The following is a 26,528-nucleotide window of genomic DNA, read 5'->3' as shown; positions in this document are numbered from 1 at the left end:
TTCTTTCAAATGGATCAACTGAGACAATTTCTCAATGCTTCCTTAAATTTTTACACCACACTGAACTCCAACAGGTTTTTTGTTTTAAGGTAAACCAGGTTTTTGGTTCTTCCCTGTGGAGAAGTTACTTTCAAGTCAGTGAAAGTTCTTGGCCCATGATTAAAAGTCTTTGCCAATTAGTACTCAACAACTTCAATTCATTTTTTTCTGGTTCAAGATGAGTAGGAGCCTAATAAGGCTGTGATAAAAGGGCAAAAGGCACCGAGAGCCAAAAGCGGATTAATGAGCTCCTCCATTTATTTGTCTTCCTAACAGCTGAACTGTTACAACTATTGACACTCTTCAAAAGGTTCCGCTCTGAACCCTGTCCAGGCGCTGCAGGCTCCGACGGACATCTTCAAATCCAGAGAATGGAGGGGCAAGGGCTTCCCCTGTGTGGTGCCAAAACCAACAAAGCCCCATGGATCAGGTAATGAAACTTCAGCTTTTCCCCCTTTGAGATTTATTTACTGGCAGCTGACAAGGGGCAAATTCAGCTCGAATTGTGCAGTCAAGGCCCTGTCAAGCTTTTAGAGGCACCCTTGTCTTGAAGCACCTTCATGACTGGCATTTCACTCAAAAGCCCTCGGCACTGGTCCTTAACAGCTTATGACATCACAAAGGACACTCCAGACAGATGCCTACATGGCATCCTGCAGCATTTTAAAAGAGAATTAGTGGTTTTAATTATGGTCGTAGTATGAAAGGGAACCATGCAAGCTCCACAGGAGACCTTTGATCAGACCCTTTCGCTAGTACAATGCCACGGAACTGTGACTATTCCTGGTAAGGGGCCTTTTCTTGCTGAATGACTCACCAGTGATCTTTGAATGCAGACAAGCTTCTAGCCCTCCCTCTTCATTAGTGAGCATTTCTATACAGGGGCCTATATAGTGCTTGGAGTTTAGGAGCTATACAATTGGGGGAAAAGAATCCCTACAGATTCAGGCCTCTACTTAGGAAGTGCTGAAGGACTCTGAGTGACTTTATTCATTAAAACAGGTTGCTATTAATTAACTGTCATAATAAAATAAAGAACTATTATTTGCATTTCTTACTATGTTCTCTTTAGTAATATGTATAAAAGATGCTTGTAACAGAAATGAATTTATTGAACCACTTCCCCACACCCCTGAACCCCCACTGCCCCCCCTTTTGGCAGCAGGAAGCCTCCTAATTATTGGGTCCAGATTTATGAGCCCAAATAGAAGTAAAACATGAATATAAAATTAATTAAGGAAAGACAAAATCCTTTTTACTTGCCAGTTTAAGCAACTGAAAAAAAAAAGCAAACAACAATTAGCTTTACTTTTTTAGTGATTTCAGAGAATGATCGAACACAATAAAACCTTAACTTTTTTCCAAAATATCATCTTGTTGGTATTTAGTTTGAAGTGTGAGATTATGTAACAACTACAGCTACTCAAAAAAAAAAAAAGAAAGAAAACCAATGCCCCCCATCCCCCACACCCCAAACAGTACTCTAGCTTGAAGTGTAACAAGATTTATTAAAAAAAATAATAATAATTTCATTTCTGGGAGCCAGAGAACGTCTTTGGTCTGGTATTAATATTTTAAGAATTTAATTTTAATCCCAATAAACAGGGCCCTTAAGATTCATGGTCGATATTTTAAGTATATGAAAATAGTTCATTCTTTGCTAGAATTTAATCAAGCAAGTCATTTGATGAAAGGTTGTGGAAGTAGGAAGATTTTTCAAAATATTCTCACTGAAATGCTAATTCAGTAATACAGGCTAAATAGAATTTGTGGAAATAGCACATCTCAGTTTCTAACTCTGCCGTAAAACAGTACCGTTACTGTTTTACTTATAACACCATGTTACTTATATCTGGGAGATGACCTTGTCTTCCGTTTTTTAATGCCATTTCTTTTTTGGAGGAAAAACTTTTGGACTTGGGAATTTTGGAAGCTGAAAGCTGAGCCGGTTTTTCACAGTTTGCTGTTTCAGCCATTTTTCATATTTCTCAGACTTCGTAGTTCCTTTCTTAGGTGCTTTACAGCAACTGAAATATCGGCCAGCTGGGGATCATTCTGGGCCTTGCGAGTGTAGAGACGGAAGTGTCTGATGGTTTCAGATAACAAGACTTCAGGGTCTGCACTTCTTTCCTGAAGGCGCAGCATCCGTTCACAGGAGATGGCGTAGTTCTTGTGCCAATTCACCGGGTGTTCCTTTCGTAAATAGACAATCTCCTTATAAAGCTGGAAGACAGCAAAAACATTGACATTCCATTGTTATCCCTTGACTTTTTAAAAAAGACTAGAAAACACAAAGGAATTAATAACACAAGGGAAAAATAAATGCAAGCAGCCTGTAGTAAAAATCTAGTTGTTGCTAGGCCATGCAGAAAATGCAAGGATGATACTGTAATTATTACAGTAGCAGGAGGCAAATGCATTTCATATAAAGCTGTTTCTGGGGTTTTTTGGATGTTGCGGAGGGAACTTTAGACACACTGGGTCAGGACAGAATGCTCTTCCTCCAGAAAGATGTTCTGGGAAAGGGATTTGGTTCTAATTCATGGAAAGCTATTTACTCAACAGGCAGAAAGGTTGAAACTCTAAATTTAGCTATTAAAGAAAAAAAAAGTAACTTTCTTTAGAAAACTGCATGGAAAAAGAACTTGAAGAAATTTCAATTTTGTCCCTCATTTTTACATAAAATTCTCTCTACATCATAAACAACAGTATTAACAATAGTAGCAATAGAAAACCTCTAACAAATCCAGCATCCAACAGGCTGGGCATAATATAATTTAAGAGACACCCTTAAAGTGAGATGTTGAAAATCTCCACAGTGTCCTAAAATAACAATTTTCATAGTTAAAACTCTGCCCCCAGGAATTCAGAATTTTGTTTTTCAATATCAGAGATAGTGTTGATTGGATAGAATTAGAATCTTTAATATTGAGTTTTCTAGAGGAAAAAGATAAAAATGTAACAAATAAACCAAAAAAGTAGATGCAAATCTACAAAACAATATTATGCTTGCTTATTGGGGAATTTCACAACCTTCTTGGGGATTATCAAATTGAAGTCAAATCCACAGGCACTTGAGTTAACCAGTAGCCTCCATGAGAGCACAGGACAAGTAATGATGCTTTCTCCAGGGACAAGGGCTTTTTTGAATTAGAACTATACTCATTACATCATTCAGTTGAAAGGGACCCAATTATATTATCTATTTCTCCAACTCCTTCTCTAGAGTAGACAAATGCATATCCAGTCTTTTTCAAAACAACATCCCCATGAAAAATTCCCCAATCTGTATTTTTTATGTCATTTTGATATTTAATAACTCTTAGTCCTGAAGCTGCCTTTTAAAGCTATTTTTCCCTTGCCTTCACTCCATAAAATAGGAGTCACCTCGTACTTTTCATAGACTTCAAAGCTATTAAGTCAGCATTTTATTTTCTTGGTAAAATGTCCAAAGCTTCTCTACTTTTTCTCATAGTCTTTTTTATTTTCCCTATCTGCTGCTCCTCTTCCTGAGCCTCCCTCCAACGAGGGACATGTGTAAAATGCACGGCAGGCTGCCCTGCACAAAGTCGGCGCTCAAGAACTGCTCAGGTTCTTTTCTTAGCCGTTTTCAAAATCCTGATTAGATTTTGGAGTGCAAGATGGATGCCAGCAACTCAGTAAGAGAATAAAAGGCTCACTCACGACCTCCCTGCTACAGTCTTCGGACATCAGAACAGCCATACTACCCTTTTCTAAAACACTCTGATCCTGGTGTCTCATCAGCTCATTCTGGATGGCCCGTTAGTCACATGTGCTGTATCTTAAGAAGCTAACAGTCATTTTTCATCATGTGGGAATTGTATTTCCTCCTCTAAGCGTGAATCTTTGTGACACTAAGTTTAGTGGAACATATTCTAGTTTGGGGGGACATCTTCAGTGTATCAACTGTATTCCTAAAGATAACAGATCATTCTTGCTTTCCCAGTACACCTGAACTCAATGTTCTGGATAACTATTGAGCAGGACAATGTAAATAATAACAAAAATATCTTCTATACCTAACAAGAATGTTCTTGAAAAACCTGTACGAGGAGGTGATTTGTGTTGACTCATCAAGTATTTGAGCTCCTTTGTCTTGCAAATGATGTCACATACCTGGAGACACACGTGAAGGAGATACCTATAGACTATGTTACAGACTTGTGTTCACTGAACAGAGTAATGCCTGCAGGCCCAAAGGGACAATAAATCCATGAACTGGCTTTAGTGGTGGCCTAACGACTGACCACGGAACAGATCACTGATGAGAACATAAAATATTACTAAGTCTCGGATTCCTCCCAACTAAATACGACTTGTTTTTCACAGAATCACAGGGTATTAGAGATGAAATGGATCTGACATGGCCAGGATGTGAGAGAGAATCTATAAAATTTACAATCCACTTTTTTTTTGAAAGAAAAAATAGAAAGGTTAATTGGCCCACAGTTAACAATGAATGGTGGAGCAGGCCTTGAACCGGGACTCCCTGACTGCCAGTCAGAACTCCAGAACACTGCTTCCTGTATCTAGTCCCTGGCTGTCCTTGATGGGCACCTCGGAGGTGTCCACCTCTATCCCTGTGGTTTCCTGCACCACATGTGTCTGGCTGGCTTCCTCTGATCTTTCAAGATGACACTGCAGTGACATCTCCTGAGGCAGCTTTCCCTCCCTTCCACGCCACCTCTCCCCAGGAGGCTGTGCTCATATGCCTCTCTCTGTCCCGCGGCACCTCTGCACAGCTTTTGTATTTCTCACTACTAACAGGACTTTATCTTCTATCTCCCTCTCTGGCGTGTGCCCATTTGACAGCAGGGCCAATGCCTGATCATCTCTATCACAGTATTTGGTGCAGACTGGGTGCTCCATAAATGCTCTGTGAGTAAATGAATACATGAGTAAACCATGGACCAATAAGCACACAATTGAGGAGTAAAAGCTGTCACACTAATTGGACACCATGCTATTTTGACTCAGTCCCAAACAAATGCCTTGGCTGAGTAGATCCACAGCAGCCCAGAGACGGCATAAATAATCACTTGCTTAGACATACAGCTCCTGGGCTCTGTTCTCACCGGCTTTTGCCAGGATGTCTGTTTCCTATACTGCAGGCTCCAAGACTATCTCAGAAGGTGGGGAAGAGTCCAGTGCTATAAATCACAGAAAAGCAGGGCCTTGTTAACACAGTGCTACAGCAAAGCAAGCCTCTGGTCTGTACCCTCGTTCCCATCACAGAGGACCAGCTAAGCAAGAGCCTTAGCGAGGCTGGCTGTTTGGCTTCCTGGGGTTATTCGTCACGACCCTTTCTCTCTCTCATGAAATCTCAACCAGCCATGGTCCAATCATTTCAAGTGTTGCCAGGGTCATGACTTTGTATAGAGGGCGACCCATCAGAACTGCTTTTAAAGAAAATAAAGCCATCATCTTAGTTTCCTATTACTGTTGTAACAATTCACCACAAATCTAGTGGTTACAACACAGCAGTTAAAACAATATAAATGTATCATATACTTCTAGAGGCTCTAGAATCTGTTTTTTTTTTTCTTTGCCTTTTCTAGCTTTCAGAGGCTGCCTGCACTTCCTAACTTGTGGCCCCTTCCTCCGTCTTTCAGGCCAGCTACCTGGCAATCTTCAAATCTCTTTCTGACCTCTGCTTGCAATGCCACGTCTTCTTCTCTGACTCTGACCTTCCTGCCTCCTTCTTCTAGGGACCCCTGTGATTATATTAGGCCCACCTGGATAATCTAGGCTAATTTCCCCACCTCAGGATCCTTAATCACACCTGCAACGTGCCCTTTGTCATGTAAGGCCACATATTCACAAGTTCTGGAGATGAGGACATGGACTTCTTACATTATTTTGTCAACCACGGTCATTTACTTTAAATATTATTTGAGAGACACATGACTATTTTTCCATTTGTATTGATTTATAATGCCAAATAAAGCTGGAAACAAAAAAGTAAAAACTCTGTGATACACTCTCTTTACATCCCAAACAGTCACCACTACCCTCCCACCAGATGTATTTATATATGTAAAAGTGCAACATACGTTATAGGCGTGAGTGTAGAGTTGAGCTTTCACATTTGAAGGCAAACTTGCACTTTCTGCCAGGTTAAAGATGAAGAATGGTGTTTTCATCCTGGGAGTGGGAGGGTGTTCGCATCAATTTCACATTCAAAACTAAATCGGCCAGACTTTTCCATTGATGAGGATCATAGAGAACCCTTTATGGTATTCTTTTCACTTCTTTCATATTCACAGAAGTTTACTCCGAACCAACAGTAGCCCTCCCCCTGCCCCAAGACGCTGCATTCTGTTCATCATCACTATTGTGCATCACCTTCCCTCCAGATGTACATCTTCACTGTGCAAGAGCAGCTGGGAGGGGAGACTTGCTGAGTCTGTCAGCACATCCCTGAAGATACCCATCACGACGGCTCATGCCGTGTGTGACCAGTTCTTCAAAGGTGGCTGGACTCTTTGACCACATGAACTCATCCGAATTGTATTCAGCACTCCAATTAAATCAATACCTGCCCGAATAATGACCTGCTTTCTTCATGTGATTTCTCCCCCAGCTTTCCCACACTGTCACACTGAAGAATCGTGCAAACATTTGGTATATCTTTGATTAGTCCCTCAAAGCAAGTATTTGTTCTTATAACTGGGTTGATAACTTGAAATATGCAATTTTCTGACATTTCCAAAACATTACTACAAACACTTTTTTGTAATTGTTATTTTGTCAAGAACCATATTTCTTGACAATTAAAAAAAAACCCTCTTTAAACATATTACACCCTAACTCAATTCCTGGTGCACTCAGCCCCTGGCCCAGAGTGGGCATCAACCCATTTTTCCTGGAGGAAGTACTTCATACTTGGTACCCCTGTCTGCATCACTTAGGCCTTTTACATTTTAGGCCAAAGTCTGTTAGTTAGTGTTAGATATTTTGAATATTTTAAAATAATGGCAGGAACACAGAGAGACAAGAGCATCAGCGTGAAGTGCTCATTTCACATGGGAACAGGGAAGTCCAGCAGCTAGCACATGAACAGTCAAATCTCTTGGAACATGTCTGTCTGCTCCACTGACAATGGAACTGTGTCGTATCCCAATGGGTAGCCTCCAAGCCTAGCACGGTGCCTGGTCTCGAGGAAGTTTTCAATAAGTGCTTAAATAACTAACTAGCACATTACACATGGGACAGGGTGGTAATTATCAATCTCTCAATCAATTACACTGCCTTTGGTTTAGTGGAGGCGGGAGAGCACATGAGTGATGAATGTTCCAGTCAGAGAGATGTGAATTTTGGACTCTATTGGTAGAGCTATGAGGCCTACAAGTAACCTCACTGCCTTCAGTTTGTTCTTTTTGTAAAATGGGGTAAGATTGACTTCTCCACAGGTGGTTGTATGGATGAAATGAGATTATGCCTTAGTAACAATTAGTACAATGCCCCAAACAAAATAATCGCTCATAAATATTACTTTTATTATCACCATGCCCCACTGCTCCCCAAATGAAAAGTGCCACAAGCTACTTCTACTACATTAAAAGTAGACTGCAAACCGAAAGTATAAGTTAGTCACCTTGCTTGCCACATCTCTTCATTGGCCACAGATTCCCAGGAAGAAGGATCAAACCTGTAGTTAGAAGAAAATGGTAACATTTTCCTGCCAGTTACCTTTATTGTTAAAGACATGTCATTTTTGTTTTATAATCTTACAAGGCAAATAAAATAGGTTGCATCTTGAAGAACAGATAGAGACCAAAATAACAAACTTATTCCCCTAGAAATATTTGATGGTTAGGAATCTGAGGTTCTGGTAAATGTATTTGTAATCTGCATGATGAGCCCCACTGCCTCACAGGAGCACACTAAAGCTCAGTGGGAAGAGGCTGGAGGCTTCCCGAGAGCTGTCAGGCAGGCAATGGGGTGGGGGTGAGGCCTGGGTCCCTCTGTGGGCACAGCTGAAAGCCATAGAGCTGTGAGGAGAGGGGACTCCTGGCTTTGATAAATCGTTGTTGGAGCTAGGATGCTGCTCAAAGAGCACTGGCTAAACCGTTTACTGATTTTTTCCCACTTAATTAAAATTTCTCTTAGCATGTATCTACTTTGACAAAATGGAGGCAGTGAGTGATGCTGTGTACCTGTACTGTCATCGGCTGTTTGGAGAACAGGCGATTTTCCAGCTCTTCCTCACAATGGTCACAGAGTACTTTGATATACAACTACTTATCCAGCTCTGGCTGGAGCACAGCAGTGGGGTCTGTTTGCTCATATCGACTCAGAAATCTTCAGTAGCATTTGTTCATATGGTTTTGAGTGTTGCTCTTGAATTACAGACTTATAGCTCAGTTGGTAAAGAATGTGCCTGCAATGAAGGAGACCCCAGTTTGATTCCTGAGTCAGGAAGATCCTCTGGAGAAGGGATAGGCTACCCACTCCAGTAGTCTTGGGCTTCCCTTGTGGCTCAGCTGGTAAAGAATCTGCCTGCAATGCGGGAGACCTGGGTTCGATCCTTGGGTTGGGAAGATTCTCTGGAGAAGGGAACAGCTACCCACTTGAATTATAAGCAGTAATTATCTAATCTTTGCATAATTCATAATTTAATTTAAAAAATAGGCAATAGAGAGCCTATCTTTAGATGGTGATTCATTTTCCATATGGGAGAGAGTCAACTATAGGTAGAGATGCTTCCAGGAAGACTAATCAAAACAACAGAACGAGGCTGACAGCAAACAGTTGTGAAGAAAAGTTACTTAAATCCCAGTCTTCCTACAGAGAAGTGATCTGCCGTTCTTTTTTTTTTTTTTCTTGTTTTGGCCACACCACGTGGCATGTGGGATCTTAGTTCTCTGACCAGGGATGGAACCTGAGCCCTTTGCTGTGGAAGTGGGGAGTCTTAACCACTGGACTACCAGGGAAGTCCCTGATCTGCCATCCTTGAAGAAAAAAAAAAAAAAAACTGACACGTTTATGTGGGTGGAGACTATTAGGGACAACAGAGTGAGTTTTAAAGCTCTGCTTCAGTTCATGAATCTCTCCCACTTTTAGGGTCTGAGGTACAGGATGGTGGACCATGTAGCGTTACAGAGCTGCATGTGGATGGTGGCACAGATCTAACTCCGTGGTGCCCGCTTAACCATCACTGCCTTTCCTCCACCTCGCCATTGCTCTTCAAGCCCAAGGACAAGAAATAGAAGTTCTCCTTCTCTATCACGATACTCTGTGGGCAGCAGATAGCAATATTAACTACTAATAAAAAACAAAACAAAAAAAAAATCAAAAAAATTAAAAGGCATTTCAAAATTTAGTGAGTTTTTTAGGCACACAAAACAGCTACACACTGATGGCAAACAACCGCCCTCCATACCTTCCATAGCCTTCAGTCCAGTTATAGATGTTTCTCGTAAGTTTAATCCACTCCTCAGGGTTGAATACAATCTCTGAAGAAACTAATTTCTCACAAGAACCCCATGGCCAAAGTGAATAGTTCTTTTTCCAGGTTGGGTCGCCTTCGTGAATTCCTATGCAAACAAATGTTTCTTTTCTATTGAAGACAGAAAAATATGTATTATCAGCTTAAAGTTCTAAATGCCAAATACATATAACTCAGGAAGGGTCATTTTTTACTCTAAACCTCAGTTACCAATAAACCATTTGTGAACACTTTGGTGTCTTTAAATCTCTGCCAGTAGATTGCTTTAAATTTATATTAGCGGGGAAAAAAGCTGTCTGGAGATTGAAGGGAAGCACACAGACATAAATAATAAAACCTACCTGTTTTTGACACAGAAATCAGAAGAAGTCAGGTGGGGACAAACACAAGGAAAGAGTCTGTGGTTCTGTCTCATGTGTAAATAGACATATTATTTGCTACCTTCTAAACCTTATAGGTGGAAACATGTCTTCATATTAGTAGTACTACTAATACTAGTAGTCTTTCTGTCCTCCAATTTCCATTGCATTTTACTTTTAATCTCTTTTAGCATTATTTTATTGAACCTACTATTTTCATTTACAAATCCTTCTGAGTAGCCCAGAAGTAGCCTGAGGATAGGCTCTTTATCTCTAAATTAATTCTGAAATCTAAACATGGAACAACTATCTGAAGACTCTGAACAGTAAATGGTAGAAAGAAGATTGAGGGAAGAAAGCAGAATTCTGAATTCCACCAAATCCGTGGTGAGTTTACCCCTGTTCATCTTCCAGGATTACCTGGCCTGAACTCAAGGAAGCCTGAAACCCAAAATACATACCAAGTGAGAACAAAAAGATCTCAAGAGAAGCCTTCCCCTTGCTTTTTTCCCGACTCCAAGGAGCAGGAAAAGGAACTTGTAAGGATTGGAAGAGCAAAGGAAATCCCCGGAACTCTTCCCCTTCCCTCCTTCCCTGGGCACCAGACAGCACTGCGCCAGCAGCAGAAGCAGCAGCACAGTGGCAGCTGGGCAGGTTCCCGCAACTCTGTGGAAGTGGACCTGCTCGCTAACCAGAGGAGCCGTGGTTCCAAAGATTGGGAGCAAACTCCCATTACTCCTCCACTGGATGGGCTTCATACCATTTTAGAAAGACAGAATGTGTGTCAATGAACTTGAAGCTAGATCAAGAGAAATTGTATAATTTAAACAAAGAGGAAAAAATACTGAAAGTATAGAGTCTTAGGTACCTGTGGAACAATATCAAAAGGTCTAACACTGGAGTCATCAGAATCCCAGAAGAAGAGAAAAAAGGTGGAGCAGGAAAAGTACTTAAAGAAATAACGTCAGAAAACTTCCAACTTTTGTGAAAGACATAATCGTTCAGATTCACGAAACTTAGTAAATCCCAGGCAGGTTAAACTCAAAGAAATTCATGCCCAGATACATGATAATCAAATTGCTTAAAATTAAAGACAAAAAATCTTGAAAGTAGTCAAAGAAAAACAACACATTTCACACAAGGGAAACAATGATTTGAATAACTGCAGATTTCTCAACAGAAGCCATGCATGGCAAAAGGATATAAAATAACACTGTTAAAGTGATGAGAGAAAAAAAAGAACTATCCAACCCAGAATTCCATATCCAGAAATATCCTTCAAAAATGAAGGTGAAATAAAGACTTTTTTGGGTAAAGAAAGACTAAGAGAATTCACTGCTAACAGTTTTGTTCTGAAAGAAATGCTAAAGGACTAACTTCAGAAGGGAGAAAAATGATACAAGATGGAAAGCTCGAACACCAGGATTGAAGGAAGAGCAACAGATCTGGTAAATATCTTAACAGATATCTAAGACTACTTTTTCTCTTAAATTAAAAAACATATGTTGAAAACAAAAATTATCACATGTCTAATATAACATGTTTGACAACACAATCAAAAGTGGAGTAAAGGAACTTACACGCCACTAAGATTTCTACAGTTCACTTGAAGTAGTAAATTGGTTTAGTCACTAAGAGATGTCCGACTCTTGTGACCCACGGACATTGCCCGCCAGGCTTCTCCATCCGTGGGATTTTCCAGGCAAGAGTACTGGAGCGGTTTGTCATTTCCTTCTCCAAAAGTAGTAAATAGATTGTGATAGTTAAATATGTCTGTATACTGTAATTCTAAGAGCAACCACTGAAAAAAATTTACCAAGAGACACAGTAACATGGAATGCTAAAAAAAAATCAAATTATCCAAAAGAAAGCAGGAAGGGAAACAGTGGAATGAAAAACAGAAGAACAAACAGAAAACAAGTAATAAAAGGATAGATGTACATCTAAAACATGTCAATATTTACATTAATGCAAATGGTCTGGATATAAATGAAATGATAGACAAATTGTCAGAATGGATAATAAAACAAGAGTCAAATATGTGCTATCTACAAGAAACCCACTTTAAACATGACATAGGTGGCTAAAAGCATAAGAAAAAAAAAAGATATGCCATGAAAACCCTAATCAAATTAAAACCAGTCAAAAACCCCAGAAGTATTTTTTTTTTGTAAATACAGAAAAAGGTGCAAATGCAATTAAATGAAGAAAGAATATAAATGTTTTCAACAAATGATATTAGGACAAATAACATTCATAGGCAAAAATATCTTTGTTCTAAGCAAGCCCCTTGTAAAAATTAACTCAAAAGTGATTTTTGATCTGAAATATAAAACATAAAACTGTAAAAGTCTTAGAAGAAAACATGAGATAATCTTTGTGACCTGGCAGTAGGTAAGAGTTGTTTGACAGGAGATCAAAAAGTATGATCCATAAAAGAGAAATATGATAATTGGATTTCATCAAAATAAAAAAAAATTACCTGCAAAAGACACTTTGAAGAGAACAAAAAGACTAGGAGAAAATATCACATGTTTAATAAAAGATTTGAATCTAGAATAGACACAGAACTCTCAAAACTCAATAGTAAGAAAACAAACAATCAATAAATCCAATAATCCCACTCCTAGGTATGAAAACATATTCATACACAAACCTGTACATGTTTATAGCAGCTCTATTCACAAATAACTGGAAACAGCCCAAATGTCCTTGAATAGATGAATGGATAAACTGCAGTACGTCCATACAAAGGAATACTACTAAGTAACAAAAAGGAATAAACTATTGATACACAACAATAACTTGGAAGGATCTCAGAGGCATTTTGCTAAAGTAAGGGATGCTAGTATCAAAAAGTCACATACTTTATGAGTCCATTTATATGACATTCTGGAAAAGGTAAAACTATAGTAACAGAAGAGGCCTGGCATGCTGCGATTCATGGGGTCGCAAAGAGTTGGACACGACTGAGAGACTGATCTGATCTGATCTGATAGTAACAGAGGATAGATTCGTGGTCGTGAGGGTTAGGGGTCTGGGGACAGTACAACAACAAAGGAGCAGAAAAAGGGAGTTTCTGGGGTCATGGATTTGTTCTGTATCCTAACTGTTCTATCTACTTGGCAAATTCTTTCTTAGTCTTTGAGTCTCCAAAGTTCATCCATACCAGTATTATCATGCTTACCGGCTGATACTATAACTTATCTGTTTCACATTTAAGGCATCACTTGACATCTGTCTCAAAGATGGTAACAGCAGGGATCACACCCATCCATCTGCAGCTAGTACAGGTGTTGGGACATTTTGAATACCCAATATTTATTAAATAAATGCTGAATGAATGCCCCTCGGCAAAATTAATTGCTTCCTCATCCATGGTCCCAGAACATTTGGCTTACACTGTCAGTTAAGTCATCCATTTAGTAAACACACATTGAACATTTACTGTGTCTTACACTTTACAAGGCTTTGTTAGTATAGAGCTTTATGGCTAACTGTATTCATATCTATGTATATATACAACTAGATTGTAGTCTACTTAAATCTGGAACTGAGTCTCACTTTATTGCCTAATACAAACTGATCGATAGTAGGTTCAATTAATGTTTAAGAGGTTCAATTAAATAAACTGTACCAAAAATGCCTATTTGGAGATGTTGTTAATATTTTATTCCAAAATAGAACAATTAATTATTACTCCACAGCACATTTATACCTATTACCTTCATATGACTTCATGAGCCACAGTAAACTTCAGGCTCTGAACACCAAAGTACCACTTCATTATGTTCTTAGTGAGGGACAGTTTAACTTTGGAATTTACAAAAATTTCTGAAATCCCCTTTAAAAGAGAATAGAAATTATGAAATAATTTTGCTTCTTCAGGCTCTGGACAATCCCAAGCATTTCAGAGACAGGAAAAATATTCAACAGTATACCACTAAAGGAGTTATTTATTCTTGACCTTAACTATGAATAATTTTATGTTCTGAAGTATAGAATTCACAATTCTCATATGTTATCTCAGTCAGCATAACTGTAGGTGTTTTTCTTATTTATAAAAATGCCTTATCCTTTAGAAAAAAATCCTTGAGCTATTTTTATATAGTGATTATTCCCGGAAAACATTTGCATTAAACTTAAAAGGGGGCCATGGTGTTGATCAGGGGGAAACTATAATTGCTTGCGATCTACCTGCAATGATTTCAAGTAGGCAGGCACATCTCCAATTTCTCTGAATTGTACTAAGATCTTATTTGCTATTCTTGCTAATCTGTCTTTATTTTTCCTTTACCCAGAACAATAACATTTATTTCTGCCTGGTCTCATTTATGCACAGATATTCAATTTAATTACAAAGATAATCTCACCGGTGACAGGGAAATAGGTGTAGAAAATTGGTCTTCTGGATGAAGCACAGCTGCTACATAAACAATTTTAGAAAAGCTTAAGATTTTAGAAAAGCTATTATATGAAAAGAATGCTTACTGTTTATTTACTTCAAGAAAATGATAAAGATTAAATGTGACCATTCCACTAGGTAATATTCCTTCTACAGGATTCCACCGGTTCCCAGGAAACTTGACGCCTGGTAAATGCTTTGCCATCTTGGGTAGATACCACTCATAAGTCATCATCTGCCAGAAAGATAACATGTGATATCATGCTTTTAATATGTTTCTTTAAAAAGAACCAAGTTTATCAAGGATGATGAAAAAGTTACCAAATGTGGAGTTACTCATTAAATATAAACATAATTGAAAAATACATACAAATGCAACCAAGGTATGTGCCACTATTCTTCTAATGACTCAGACCTTAGATTTTATGTCTTAAGTTATAATTATCAGCTATCAATAAAATCAGCACCTAGGACCAGAAGGACCTCCTGTTCTTATACCTAGGGAGTGTACTGAACTTTGAGAACCAGCTTAAGCATCACTTCCTCTAGGATGTCCTCCCCAGTTTTCACAGCAGAACAAGATGCTCCTGTAGCACAATGTAGCTACCTTGATTATAGCTTCTAGCCTATTCCTTACTACACTGAGAGCTCCTATAGGAAAGAGACTGTATCTTTTCACCTCCTTGCCTCTGCACCTAGCACAATGCCTGGCACAGAATAGTTCCCAAACTATGTTTGCTGAAGCTGAAATGCCTTTTTGATGGCCAGACTAGACAACCTAGGCAAAATAAAGAGATGTGTCATTACTCTGTTCTTTCATTCATTCATTCAGAACACAAAAACAAGTAGTGCTTGACCTATACTGAAGAAGATATAATCCCTGCCCTTGAGAAGTTCAATCACATAACCTAGGTGTCAAAGTTAAAAACCCCTTGGTAAATAATCTGAATTTATTAATAGCTCCAAGTTAATTACATGTCCTTACATATTCTTTTGGTTAAAATAAATCATTAGTATTAATTTTTTTAATTCTATACTTAATATATACTTCATCCTACAATTTTATATGTACAGATTTCAGTTTTTAAAGAAGACTTCATTAAAGTTTGGATATCATCACTTGAGCAATTATGTTTATATTTTACCTGTCTCTACAAGTCATTTAACTAGAAGTGACCAATTAATTTTAATCTAAGTATGTAGAGGGTGCTTCCCTGGTGGCTCAGTGGTAAAAAATCCACCTGCAATGCAGGAGACGTGGGTTTGATCCCTGCATTGGGAAGATTCCCGGGAGGAGGGCATGGTAACCACTTCAGTATTCTTGCCTGGAGAATTCTATGGACTGAGGAGCCTGGCAGGATGCAATCCACAGTGCTGAAAAGAATCGGACATGACTTAGCTACTGAACCACAACAACATATTGGAAATACTCAAAAAATACTTATTGAATTAGAGTTTATTTCCTAATAGTTTCAGTATTTGAGAATCAAAAGTCAAAGTCAAAGCCGCTCAGTCATGTCCGACCCTTTGTGACCCCATGGACTATACAGTCTCTCCAGGCCAGAATACTGGAGTGGATTCCCTTCTCCAGGGTATCTTCCCAACCCAGGAATTGAACCAGGGTCTCCTGCATTGCAGGCGGATTTTTTACCAACTGAGCTATAAGGGAAGCCCCTATTTGGGAATAGTAACATTCATTAAATAACCACTTTGTACTAGGACCTTACTGTTTCTCATTCAATTCACATAATAACCTTAGGTGAGAATAATTATTTCTGATACTGTTTGCCCACTCAACAGCCAATCCTTCTTTTCAGCTAACACAATCCTGGTTTTAATCAGTGAGTTACAGTCATTCTCCTTTGCTAGTGAGTAGTTTTTGGAGTAGTCATGTGACCCAATACTGGTTGGTGGGGCCTGAATAGAGGTCTGGCGGGGGCGTCTGGGGCACATGTTATTCCCAATACAGAGAGAGAGAGAGAGAGAAAACTCAGAAGAAGCACTTTGCATGCAATGTTTGGAACCAGGCATCCTTCAATTGAAGAGACCTGCAGAAAAGCTACCCTAGAACACAGCCATCATGGAACTGCTTGTATTATCAATCCTAAAAGCTCCTTTCTCCAGACTACTTGTTTCCTGAGATTAAAAATCCCATAGTTTAAGCTACTCTTAGGGATTTTGTTTCTTACATTCAAAAGCATCCTAACTTACTTATCTAATGATTATTTCCATTTTATAGACAGGGAAACAGAAGTTCTGAAAGGAAAACTCTTTAGCCCTAAGTTATACATCCAGGAAGTGAGAGGATAAGGATGTGAATTCAGGTTGAATTGATTTTGAAATGCAAGCTTCTCAACCATAGTACCTGTATTTAAAATCATGGTATACCATATTATTAACAAATGATCTAGCTTTTGTCAGATTCTAGATCATTTTAATCAAGACCAAATGAATCATCAGTGTACATGACATAAACGCACACTGATTATAAAAATATGTGTGATTTTCAAATTTCCCTATATTTGCAAATTTGTTTAAAGTGTTGTCAAAATTTTTAATTATTTATTAATTGAATGTAATTTATTCAATACGTATTGTTTTTTCAAAAAATTTTAAAAATCAGTATTGTGCCTATAATTTGCTCAATCAAACTAACAGTACTTTTTCGAGGTTAAGAATTTCTCTTTTCCTGATGACTGTTCTAAAAAGAGTGGAGATAGATTTGTTCTCTTTAACTATTTATGGCTTAAACAATAAAGCCTATAGTTTAAATACATTTTTTTTAGTTCCAGAAGATTGTTTTAATAGACCTTGAAATTTTTACAAGTCCTTTCCCAACATACTTTTGTCATAAGATCTATAAAATTTACAAATTCTATAACAGAATTGTGGTTAATAATTTCTATTTTGAGTGAAATGTTTACTTACTTGCAGTATGACTTATTTTATAGTCAGCCTAATTTATTTTAATCCCTGGACCAGTGGGCAGTGTTAATTTGAATGGCTGAGCTGATTGGATGTAAAAGAATAATTTAAAAATAAATTTACAACACAGTATTGTCATGGTCTGCCATGTGAACTACAGACCTAGGATGTTGTTTGAATCTGAGACATATTAATTCTTAAAACACTCAATTTAAAAAAGAAAGAAACACATGACTTATCCTATTAGTTACAATAAAGGAAAGAATGTGATATATATTTTACCTCAGAGTGATCATGAAAACTGTACCCATGCACTGTTAAAAAAAAGAAATAGTTCTTTAAAATACACGTTTTAAAACAATTGCTACTACTATATTTTAAGTATATTTCTCACATACTTACTTCCTGATCCACTAATGAAATATCTGGCCTCAGTCCCTCACAATAATGCATGTAACGGAGAGAATTCCCTGGCAGATCTCCTCTGAGTAAGATAATTGCATCACGAGGCATGGAGGATAGAAGGTTCTTTGCAAATTTATCAATCACATAGTTGGTCCTTTGGTCACAAATGCTAAATAAAAGGATTTAAAAATATTAAAATAGCAACACATTGTTTTGGTTTTAATAAGACTAGGTTTATTCCCTACTCCATTCCTTTCCCATTATACAATCTACACTTAGTGTTTTAAATATTCTAACATATCTTCTAAGAGGACGCATATATTTCAAAGGGAACACTACTAACTGGAGAAAAAATGTAGAACTAATTGTGCTAGTGAAAAAAATCAGCGTACTGCTTTACTTCTGGAATTTATAATCATTTCCATAAAAAGGGAACCAGTTAGTACTCAATAATGAGTACATTTTACCCCTAAAAACATATCCAATTTCACTAAAAAGAAGTAAGGTTTCTGATTCCACTTGGAGTATAAGGTAATTTCATGTTAATTCCATTTAGTTCAAAGGGATTTTCAGAAACGCAAAAGGAAATTTGCCAGTTTCTGGCATAAATTTGCACATTTGTCTGACTCTCTTGCATGTAGAGGTTGATCCTTTCTACCACTTCCCTGGACCACTGGCTCTATGTGTTCCTCTCTCCCTTCTAGACTGAAGCTGATTATCACTAGGGGATGAACCCAATGAGAAAGAAGGGAAGGAATAATTTGCTGAGATATTTACTGCTCTTCAGGCATTATTTACTGTTGCCAACAATAGCAGTATAGCTCTTTTCGATGATGAGTGGACTTTATAACTTCAAAGGAAAAACTGGCATGAATTCTCAGAGCCTTCCACAAAAAAAGAAAACGAATACAAGAGAGAAAAAGCATCAAATAACTGAACAAGTAATGTCCTTCCTCTTATTATCAGGTCCATTACATGTAATGGTGATAAGAAACACAGCCTAAAGTTGAATCATTGAGTTAGCATCACAAAGCAAATTAATACTTCCAGGAACAAATACTATCCCTGCCTTTGTAATTGATGATGCAAATGTTTCCTACTGTGATTCCCTACTTTGCAGGGTGATGCCTCATCTTTTGCCACCCAGCAAAGTTCCATTCACCTGGGGGCAAAAAAGAATCCAAATCAAACCAAGCCACCCAGTCTGTGCAGGCATCCCTGGTGTGGAAACTGAGTTGCCTTAAAGAACTGAGCCAGGAGAAGAATGGGATAAAAGAGGGGTGGGAAACACACTATGGGCCTGGCAACCCATGCTATGCCATGCCATGCCTGGCAACCAGCTATGGAGTTGTATCGGGAATCTGCCTCCCCTTTCTGAGCCAGCTATGGAGTTGTATCAGGAATCTGCCTCCCCTTCCCACAAGGCCTCCTGGTGACACAGAGTCCCTAGCATGGCTGCTGCTCAGCATTATAAAGTACCAATCAAATCTCACTATAACAAAACTCCAGCGGACTCTTCCACTTCTATAAAGTTTATTCAATATTACTGCAAATAAATGAACTATTATCTAAGTCTTTACATCTTTTATGTTTGACTGATATTTACATTATAATGGTCATTAAGCAGATTTTGAAAAATACAAACAACATTAATAATGCATAAGGGTTAAGAAACTTTCAGAACTTTGAATATTCAAAATATTTAATATATACTACTACAGAGTATACTAGATAAGGGCCAAGGATTACTCAAAAGATAAATTCTTTGAAGCACAAAGTGAATTATTTTAGGGCATACAAAAAAAGCCCAAATTGGGACTTCCCTGCCAGTCCATGAGATGGTTGGATGGCATCAATGACTCCATGGACATGAGTTTGAGCAAGCTCCAGGAGTTGGTGATGGACAGGGAAGCCTTGCCTGCTACAGTCCATGGGGTCACAAAGAGTCAGACACGACTAAGCGACTGAACTTAACTGCCAGTCCATTGGTTAAGACTCTGTGCTTCTACACAGGGAGTGCAGGTTCGATCCCTGGTTGGGGAACTAAGATCCCACAAGCCTAGTGGTATGGCAAAAACAAACAAAAGCAAGACTTCAAATGTCTTTACTCTCCATCTAAGTGGTATTTTAGATCATGGAATTTTACATATACTCCACAGAGCTTGCTCAAACTCATGTCCATGGAGTCACTGATGCCATCCAAGAGTCTATAAAGTAGCTCTAGGATCCCTTTTAGTGGAAAATACACAGGTAGTTTACACGCACCACTTGAACGCCTGTTTGCAATGCCCTGAAACTACATATCACTCATGCTGAGATTCTTATTCAAAAGTTTAACAACCACTGCATTCAGATCAAGCTATCTCACTTTGAAAGCTAGTGGAAGGTAAAGATAAAACAAAGCCCTAGAATCTAAATATCCCAACTGTCTCTGGCTGGAAAGCTACTTTTCATAAAAATAACCATGTATTACCTATAGTTAGAATATATTTGGCAAGTTACAAAAAGAATTGCTGAAAGCCATTCCAGATACTGAAGCCCGCTGGTGTTGAGCACTCGGTTACTCTCAGATACAAGGGCAGCCAAACCGATGCCAGCAAGGACAGCCACCACTGCATTGCTCTGCATCCAGAATCGTTCCACCTGTGAAGGAGGCATGGGAACAGTGCATCCAACTGACTGTTTTATGTAATCAATCAGGTATTTATATATCTTAAAAATATACTGCATGCATCTAGTTGCTTATGCCTGTGTCATTTATGTCTTCTTAACTGACTTCCCCAACTCAACTCCACAGCACTTGATTTTTCCATTTTCAAGCATTCTTCCTTCCCTGTCTGACATGTGGATCTCCCTTTTTGGATCCACAAAGTCTTTTCTATACTGCATACTTAATCTTGAATTCTTTATCCTAATGTGCAAAGTTGAAGAGGTGGAGAAATGCTTTTGCTTAACTCCTGATGTTTCCTTCCATGAGAAGCCCCACCAGTATAACACTCTTTCCCTTCACTTATTTCTCCTGGAAGGACTGTAGGGACTGAGCTGACTGGACAGTTTGGGAGTTGGGCCTGAAGAGCTCTCCTCTTTCCTCTCTCTTTCTCTTGGAAGTGAGTCGCCCACAGACTCTGGGGTGAGGTGAACTGGGGAGGGAAGAGGCCCATCCTGAGCAGCACTGCTTGTGACTAGACTGTTCAGGGATACAGGATGAGGAGGCTCCATTGCCCACAGGTATTAACCACATTCTCCAACCCCATCGTTACTGGTAACAAAGGTGATTCTCCCACCCAATGTACTGGTTTATCTTGTTCTCAACTGATTCAGAACTCAGGTACTCAAATAAGGTATTATTCATCAGGTCTCTTGGAAATATACACACACGGTTGGTTTTGGCTGCTATCTACATTTACATAGTTTCTGTTATAAGGAGAAGAAATACTCTAATCTCAGATATCGTAGTCAGGGAAAATTGAAATATACTTCCTGTTTTGTGCAGGTGTGGACTGGTGAGGTAAGAAAATAAGGGAATATGTTGGTAGAGACCCTAAGCACAACCCATATTTCTTTGCTATTTAACAAAGTTCCAGAAGAAATGTGAAAAAGAAAGTGAAAGTGTTAGTCACTCAGTGCTGTCCAACTCTTTGCGATCCCACGGACTGTAGCCCACCAGACTCCTCTGTCTATGGGATTCTCCAAGCAAGAATACTGGAGTGCGTTGCCATGCCCTCCTCCAGGGGATCTTCCCAACCCAGGGATTGAACTCGTGTCTGCTGCACTGCAGGCAGATTCTTTACCAACTGAGCCACCAGGGAGGCTCAATCCCCCAAAACATTAAATTTAAATACAATTTCAAACTTCTCATCCTTCAACGTGTAAAAAACCATTGAAAACACTATAACTAAACCAGAAAGGAATATTCCTAAGACAGTCTTATTAGAAACCTAAACTTCAGGATACTGCTCAGTAGCCATAGCCATTGTATAACCAAATACCACCAACATCCCCCTCTAAAAAAATTAAAAACACCAATAATCCTAAAAAAGAACCACCAAAATTCAATACGATACCACAACCAACACTACCACTTACAATTAACATGAAAGTGAAAGTGAAAGTGAAGTCGCTCAGTCGTGTCCGACTCTTTTCGACCCCATGGACTGTAGCCCACCAGGCCCCTTAGTCCATGGGATTCTCCAGGCAAGAATACTGGAGTGGGTTGCTATTTCCTTCTCCCCAATTAACATGAGCCCCCCATAAATAGGTGAAGAAAACCCCACAAAACCAATCACAAAAATAGTACTTAAATATGATGGATGTTATCATTATTCTTACATGGAATTTACCACAAGTAATGATATGAAAAACCATCATTGTTATTCAACTATAAGAACACTAATGACCATCATTTGGAATCACACCCACTAATAAAAATCATCAACAATGCATTCATTGATCTCCCCACACCATTAAACATTTTCATTAAGCTATTTTAAAAAATTCCAGAAGAAATGTAGTGGTTCCTATTAACATATCTGCAAGCACACATATAAAATGACTAACTTAAATCTACCTTACATTTATTTTTCTATTTAACTATTGTGCTAATGAAACAATGCTTTTTTCCCCCCCGAAGAGGCCTTAGCCTTACTTATTCAATAATTTAATTTTGATTTGTGATCATGTATACACAATATCAGGGCTTCACTGATAGCTCAGTTGGTAAAGAATCCGCCTGCAATGCAGGAGACCCTGGTTCAATTCTTGGGTCATGAACATACCCTGGGAAAGTGATAGGTTACCCACTTCAGTATTCTTGGGCTTACCTTGTGGCTCACTTGGTAAAGAATCCTTCTATAATGCTGGAGATCTGTGTTCGATCCCTGGGTTGGGAAGATCCCCTGGAGAAGAGAAAGACTACCCACTCCAACATTCCAAAGAGTTGGACATGACTGAGTGACTTTCACTTCACTTCACAACAATTTTAACTATTTCTAAGATTGGTTGCCCTTCTACAAGATTCATGAAAGACAGATTTGTACATTCTTCACGAACTTTCTGGTCAAAGGATATATCTAGGCAAAACTTACCACACCCATGAAAAGCGGTTTTGAAATATCTAAATTTGCCCTCCAGGCAAAGAACAATGAATAAATGCAAAACATTCCAGTAAAAAGCCATACTAATGATGGGCTTTGTCTGTCCCTATAAAAAAATTAAAATATGTCAAAAATTACTTATGTGACATGAATATTAATAATATTACAGTTACAAGCTATAGGAAAAATATTTGGAACTAAAAACCTTTCCATTTTAAAATAGGAACAAAGAAAGACCTTAGGCTTAAAAATGTGAGTTGGAATAGATAACCAGAACATAGTAATAAGCCACACTGCACTACATATTATAAGCATAACTTGGAACTATGCAGCAAAAAATATGAAATTAAAATCTGCAGAAGAAAATATAAATTACTAATCCTATTAAATTTAAGCTTAATTAAACATATGCAAAACAAAAGAATAATTTCATGCATCAAAATAATACAAATTTTAAAATGACAAATCTCAATGCTGGTGAGAATGAAGTTGTATGAGAACGTATGTTAGTACAATGTTCAAGGAAAATTAATTTGATAATATATCAATATATCAAGAGCCTTAAAAAATATTCACATTCATTGACCCAGTAATTTGCTATGTGGGCATAAATCTTTAAGAACCAGAAATACTGGATAAGAATTAATCCATAACAATGCCTTGGTATTTATTTACAGTAGTGGAAAAAGTGGAAGCAATCTAAGACTCTTAAATAGGAAAACATATAAGTTAATTGTCCCAGGTCTTAGAATGGACTATTATACAGAATCTTAAGTATTTGTCCCTTCTTTTCTTTGGAAGGAATGATGCTAAAGCTGAAAATCCAGTACTTTGGCCACCTCATGCGAAGAATTGACTCATTGGAAAAGACTCTGATGCTGGGAGGGATTGGGGGCAGGAGGAGAAGGGGACGACAGAGGATGAGATGGCTGGATGGCATCACTGACTTGATGGATGTGAGTCTGAGTGAACTCCGAGAGTTGGTGATGGACAGGGAGGCCTGGCGTGCTGCGATTCATGGGGTCGCAAAGAGTCGGACATGACTGAGCAACTGAACTGAACTGAAGTATTTGTTATGGTATGGAAAAATGCTCACTATAATGTTAAGGGTTAAGGAAATAAAGCAATAAGTATATATTCAAATATACATTTATATAAGAATATACTCAATAGACTAGAAAGTCAGTAAACGAGAAATTAACAGAGGTTCAGTTCAGTTCAGTCGCTCAGTTGTGTCCGACTCTTTGCGACCCCATGAACTGCGGCACACCAGGCCTCCCTGTCCATCACCAACTCCCAGAGTTTACCCAAACCCATGTCCATTTAGTCGGTGATGCCATCCAACCATCTCATCCTCTGTCGTCTCCTTCTCCTCCTGCCCTCAATCTTTCCCAGCATCAGGGTCTTTTCAAATGACTCAGCTCTTCTCATCAGGTGACCAAAGTATTGGAATTTCAGCTTCAACATCAGTCCTTCCAATGAACACCGAGGACTGATCTCCTTTAGGATAAACTGGTTGGATCTACTTGCAGTCCAAGGGACTCTCAAGAGTCTTTTCCAACACCACAGTTCAAAAGCATCAATTCTTCGGCACTCAGCTTTCTTTATAGTCCAATTCTCACATCTATACATGACTACTGGAAAAACCATAGCCTTGACTAGATGGACTTCTGTTGACAAAGTAATGTCTCTGGTTTTTAATATGCTGTCTAGGTTGGTCATAACTTTCCTTCCAAGGAGTAAGCATCTTTTAATTTCATGGCTGCAATCACCATCTGCAGTGATTTTGGAGCCCAAAAAGATAAAATCAGCCACTGTTTCCACTGTTTCCCCATCTATTTGCTATAATGATATAGTGACTATATTAATTCAATTAATGAACATGGAAAAAATAACAGAAAAAGGAATTACTTTTACTCACTTTCTTGTTAAACATATATTTGCCCAAACTGCAAGGGCTTGAATGTTGAATGAGAGTTGGGTTCTCATATTTGTCACTTGAGAACTGTAAGAGACAATTTAATTTATTATTGGCAGAAAACAAATTTGCTAGTTCCAAACAAAGCATTCTTTACATACTATACCTGATAATGCAGTAAATAAGTCAGATTTTCAATTATTTTGTGTTCTTTTAAATTTGGGAGAAAAAGTACCACAAGAAAGAGCTAGACAGTTGTAAGATGTTTTTCAGTTGTAACGCTAAATTACCAACTTATAATATTTGAGCTAAGAACAAATAATTATTTGGTATTTTTGATATTGGTCTACTATACTGATATTATACACCAGTTTGTATCCCAGATTAGTTTGATAAGAAGTCATGTGAAACTGAAAACAAAACTAATTCAAATAATTCTGGAGATCCAATCATGGAGAAAAAAGGAAAGAGAATTGATCTCCAACCATCCTTTTTGAGGTTATCTCCTTTCTTAAAAGTCTTCCTTGTTTTCTGTATTATTTGGTACAAAAAGTGTTTAAGAAATCTCCAAGAAATGTATTTCCCCCCTATAATTAAATTCTTTCATTAACTAATACATTTTCCAAGTATTATCTGAGTTTTCAAATAGCTCTGGCAATCTCCAATTTTTAATTAAAAAATGACTCTAAACACTATCTCAAAGAACTTTCTTCTCCCTACTGGCAATTTTATTGGAATAAATGTAATGCCATAATTATGGAAACAACACAATGTGTATTTTATTAATGGAGACTCATCTACTATGAGAAGATAGCCTTACTCAATTGATTCCAGCATGAGGCCCATTTCAAACTATCCTTCAAAAGGAACGAAGTCAGTCTCTTGTAGAGATCTGTTGCTTAAATGTAAACTTTAAAATATGGTCACTGCCTAGGGTTAGATTAAATAATTTCCAGTATGTAATCCAACAAGATGGCAATTTAAAGATATGCATGGAGAAAGAATGCAATTTGCTTGACTGGAAAAGGTAGATGATTAGGTTCTATCATGTTCAAGAATTTTCTAGTAGGTTAATTATGAGTTGCCTTTCTTACCACTCCTGTCCACCTGAAACAATTAAAGACTAGAAATTCTCTCCCTCAGAGAGTGCTAGGATTATATCCCCATTCCACATATGATTTCATTAGAACAACAGTGTGGGTGTGCGTGGGCATCACTTTTGTCAAGTCTTTTTTTCTGAGTATGTGACCTAACTGCTATTAATGTAAAGGAGACCTTTGAGTTCCCCACAGATGACTTTTACATGCAGCTAATGAAAGTTAGATGTATGGTCTAGGATTACTCTTGAGGCGTCTCTGGAGTTCATGTGGGGTTTGTTAAGACAAAATATATCAATGATCCTGAACGTGATGACAGTTTTGGAAGGTAGGTAGAAACAGCAGGCTGGGAGTCTTGGCTTGGAGAAAAGCCCCAAAGGAGAAGCCTACAGACACTGATAAAGGTCCTTTGTCTTTAAAAGGGGAACTGAGCTTCTTGCTGCCTTCTCCCCGACAGAAAAGAAAAAGGAGCCACAAGTCTAAATGGTGGCAGGGAGGTACTTTCAAGATATAGTATTAAATGAAAAACAGCAGGCTAACAAAACAGAGTGTATATTATGATTCCATTTTTAAAAACAAGCAAAAATATAAAAAATATTGGAAGGATATAGACAAGAATGTTAATGGATTAAGAACAGTAGTTATCTCTGCATGCTGGAATTATAGGTGATTTTAATTTTCTTGGTTTTCTTACCTGTATTTTCTAAATTTTCTATTAATAATTATGTATCATTTATTTAGAGTAGAAAGAAAGTAATTTAGAACTTCCCTGGTGGCACAGAGGATAAGAATCTGCCTGCCAATGCAGGGGACAC

General features: G+C 38.2%; 1 protein-coding gene across 1 annotated transcript in view; it reads right to left on the bottom strand.

The window, feature by feature from the left end:
* Positions 1–1,258: 1,258 nt before the first annotated feature.
* TMEM260 (transmembrane protein 260) overlaps positions 1,259–26,528 on the bottom strand; it is a 69,614-nt gene continuing 44,344 nt past the window's right edge. Inside the window, 9 exon segments of the mRNA XM_055538149.1 lie at positions 1,259–2,262; positions 6,114–6,204; positions 7,658–7,711; positions 9,446–9,622; positions 14,362–14,510; positions 17,603–17,774; positions 20,079–20,248; positions 22,690–22,804; positions 24,620–24,703. Coding sequence (XP_055394124.1) covers positions 2,008–2,262; positions 6,114–6,204; positions 7,658–7,711; positions 9,446–9,622; positions 14,362–14,510; positions 17,603–17,774; positions 20,079–20,248; positions 22,690–22,804; positions 24,620–24,703 — 1,267 coding nt within the window. The 3' untranslated portion in view covers positions 1,259–2,007.

Source organism: Bubalus kerabau, chromosome 10 (assembly GCF_029407905.1).
Source record: "Bubalus kerabau isolate K-KA32 ecotype Philippines breed swamp buffalo chromosome 10, PCC_UOA_SB_1v2, whole genome shotgun sequence".
Classification (NCBI taxonomy): domain Eukaryota; kingdom Metazoa; phylum Chordata; class Mammalia; order Artiodactyla; family Bovidae; genus Bubalus; species Bubalus kerabau.
The sequence above is the reverse complement of the archived record's forward strand: the minus strand, read 5'-3'. Positions and strand labels throughout refer to the sequence as shown.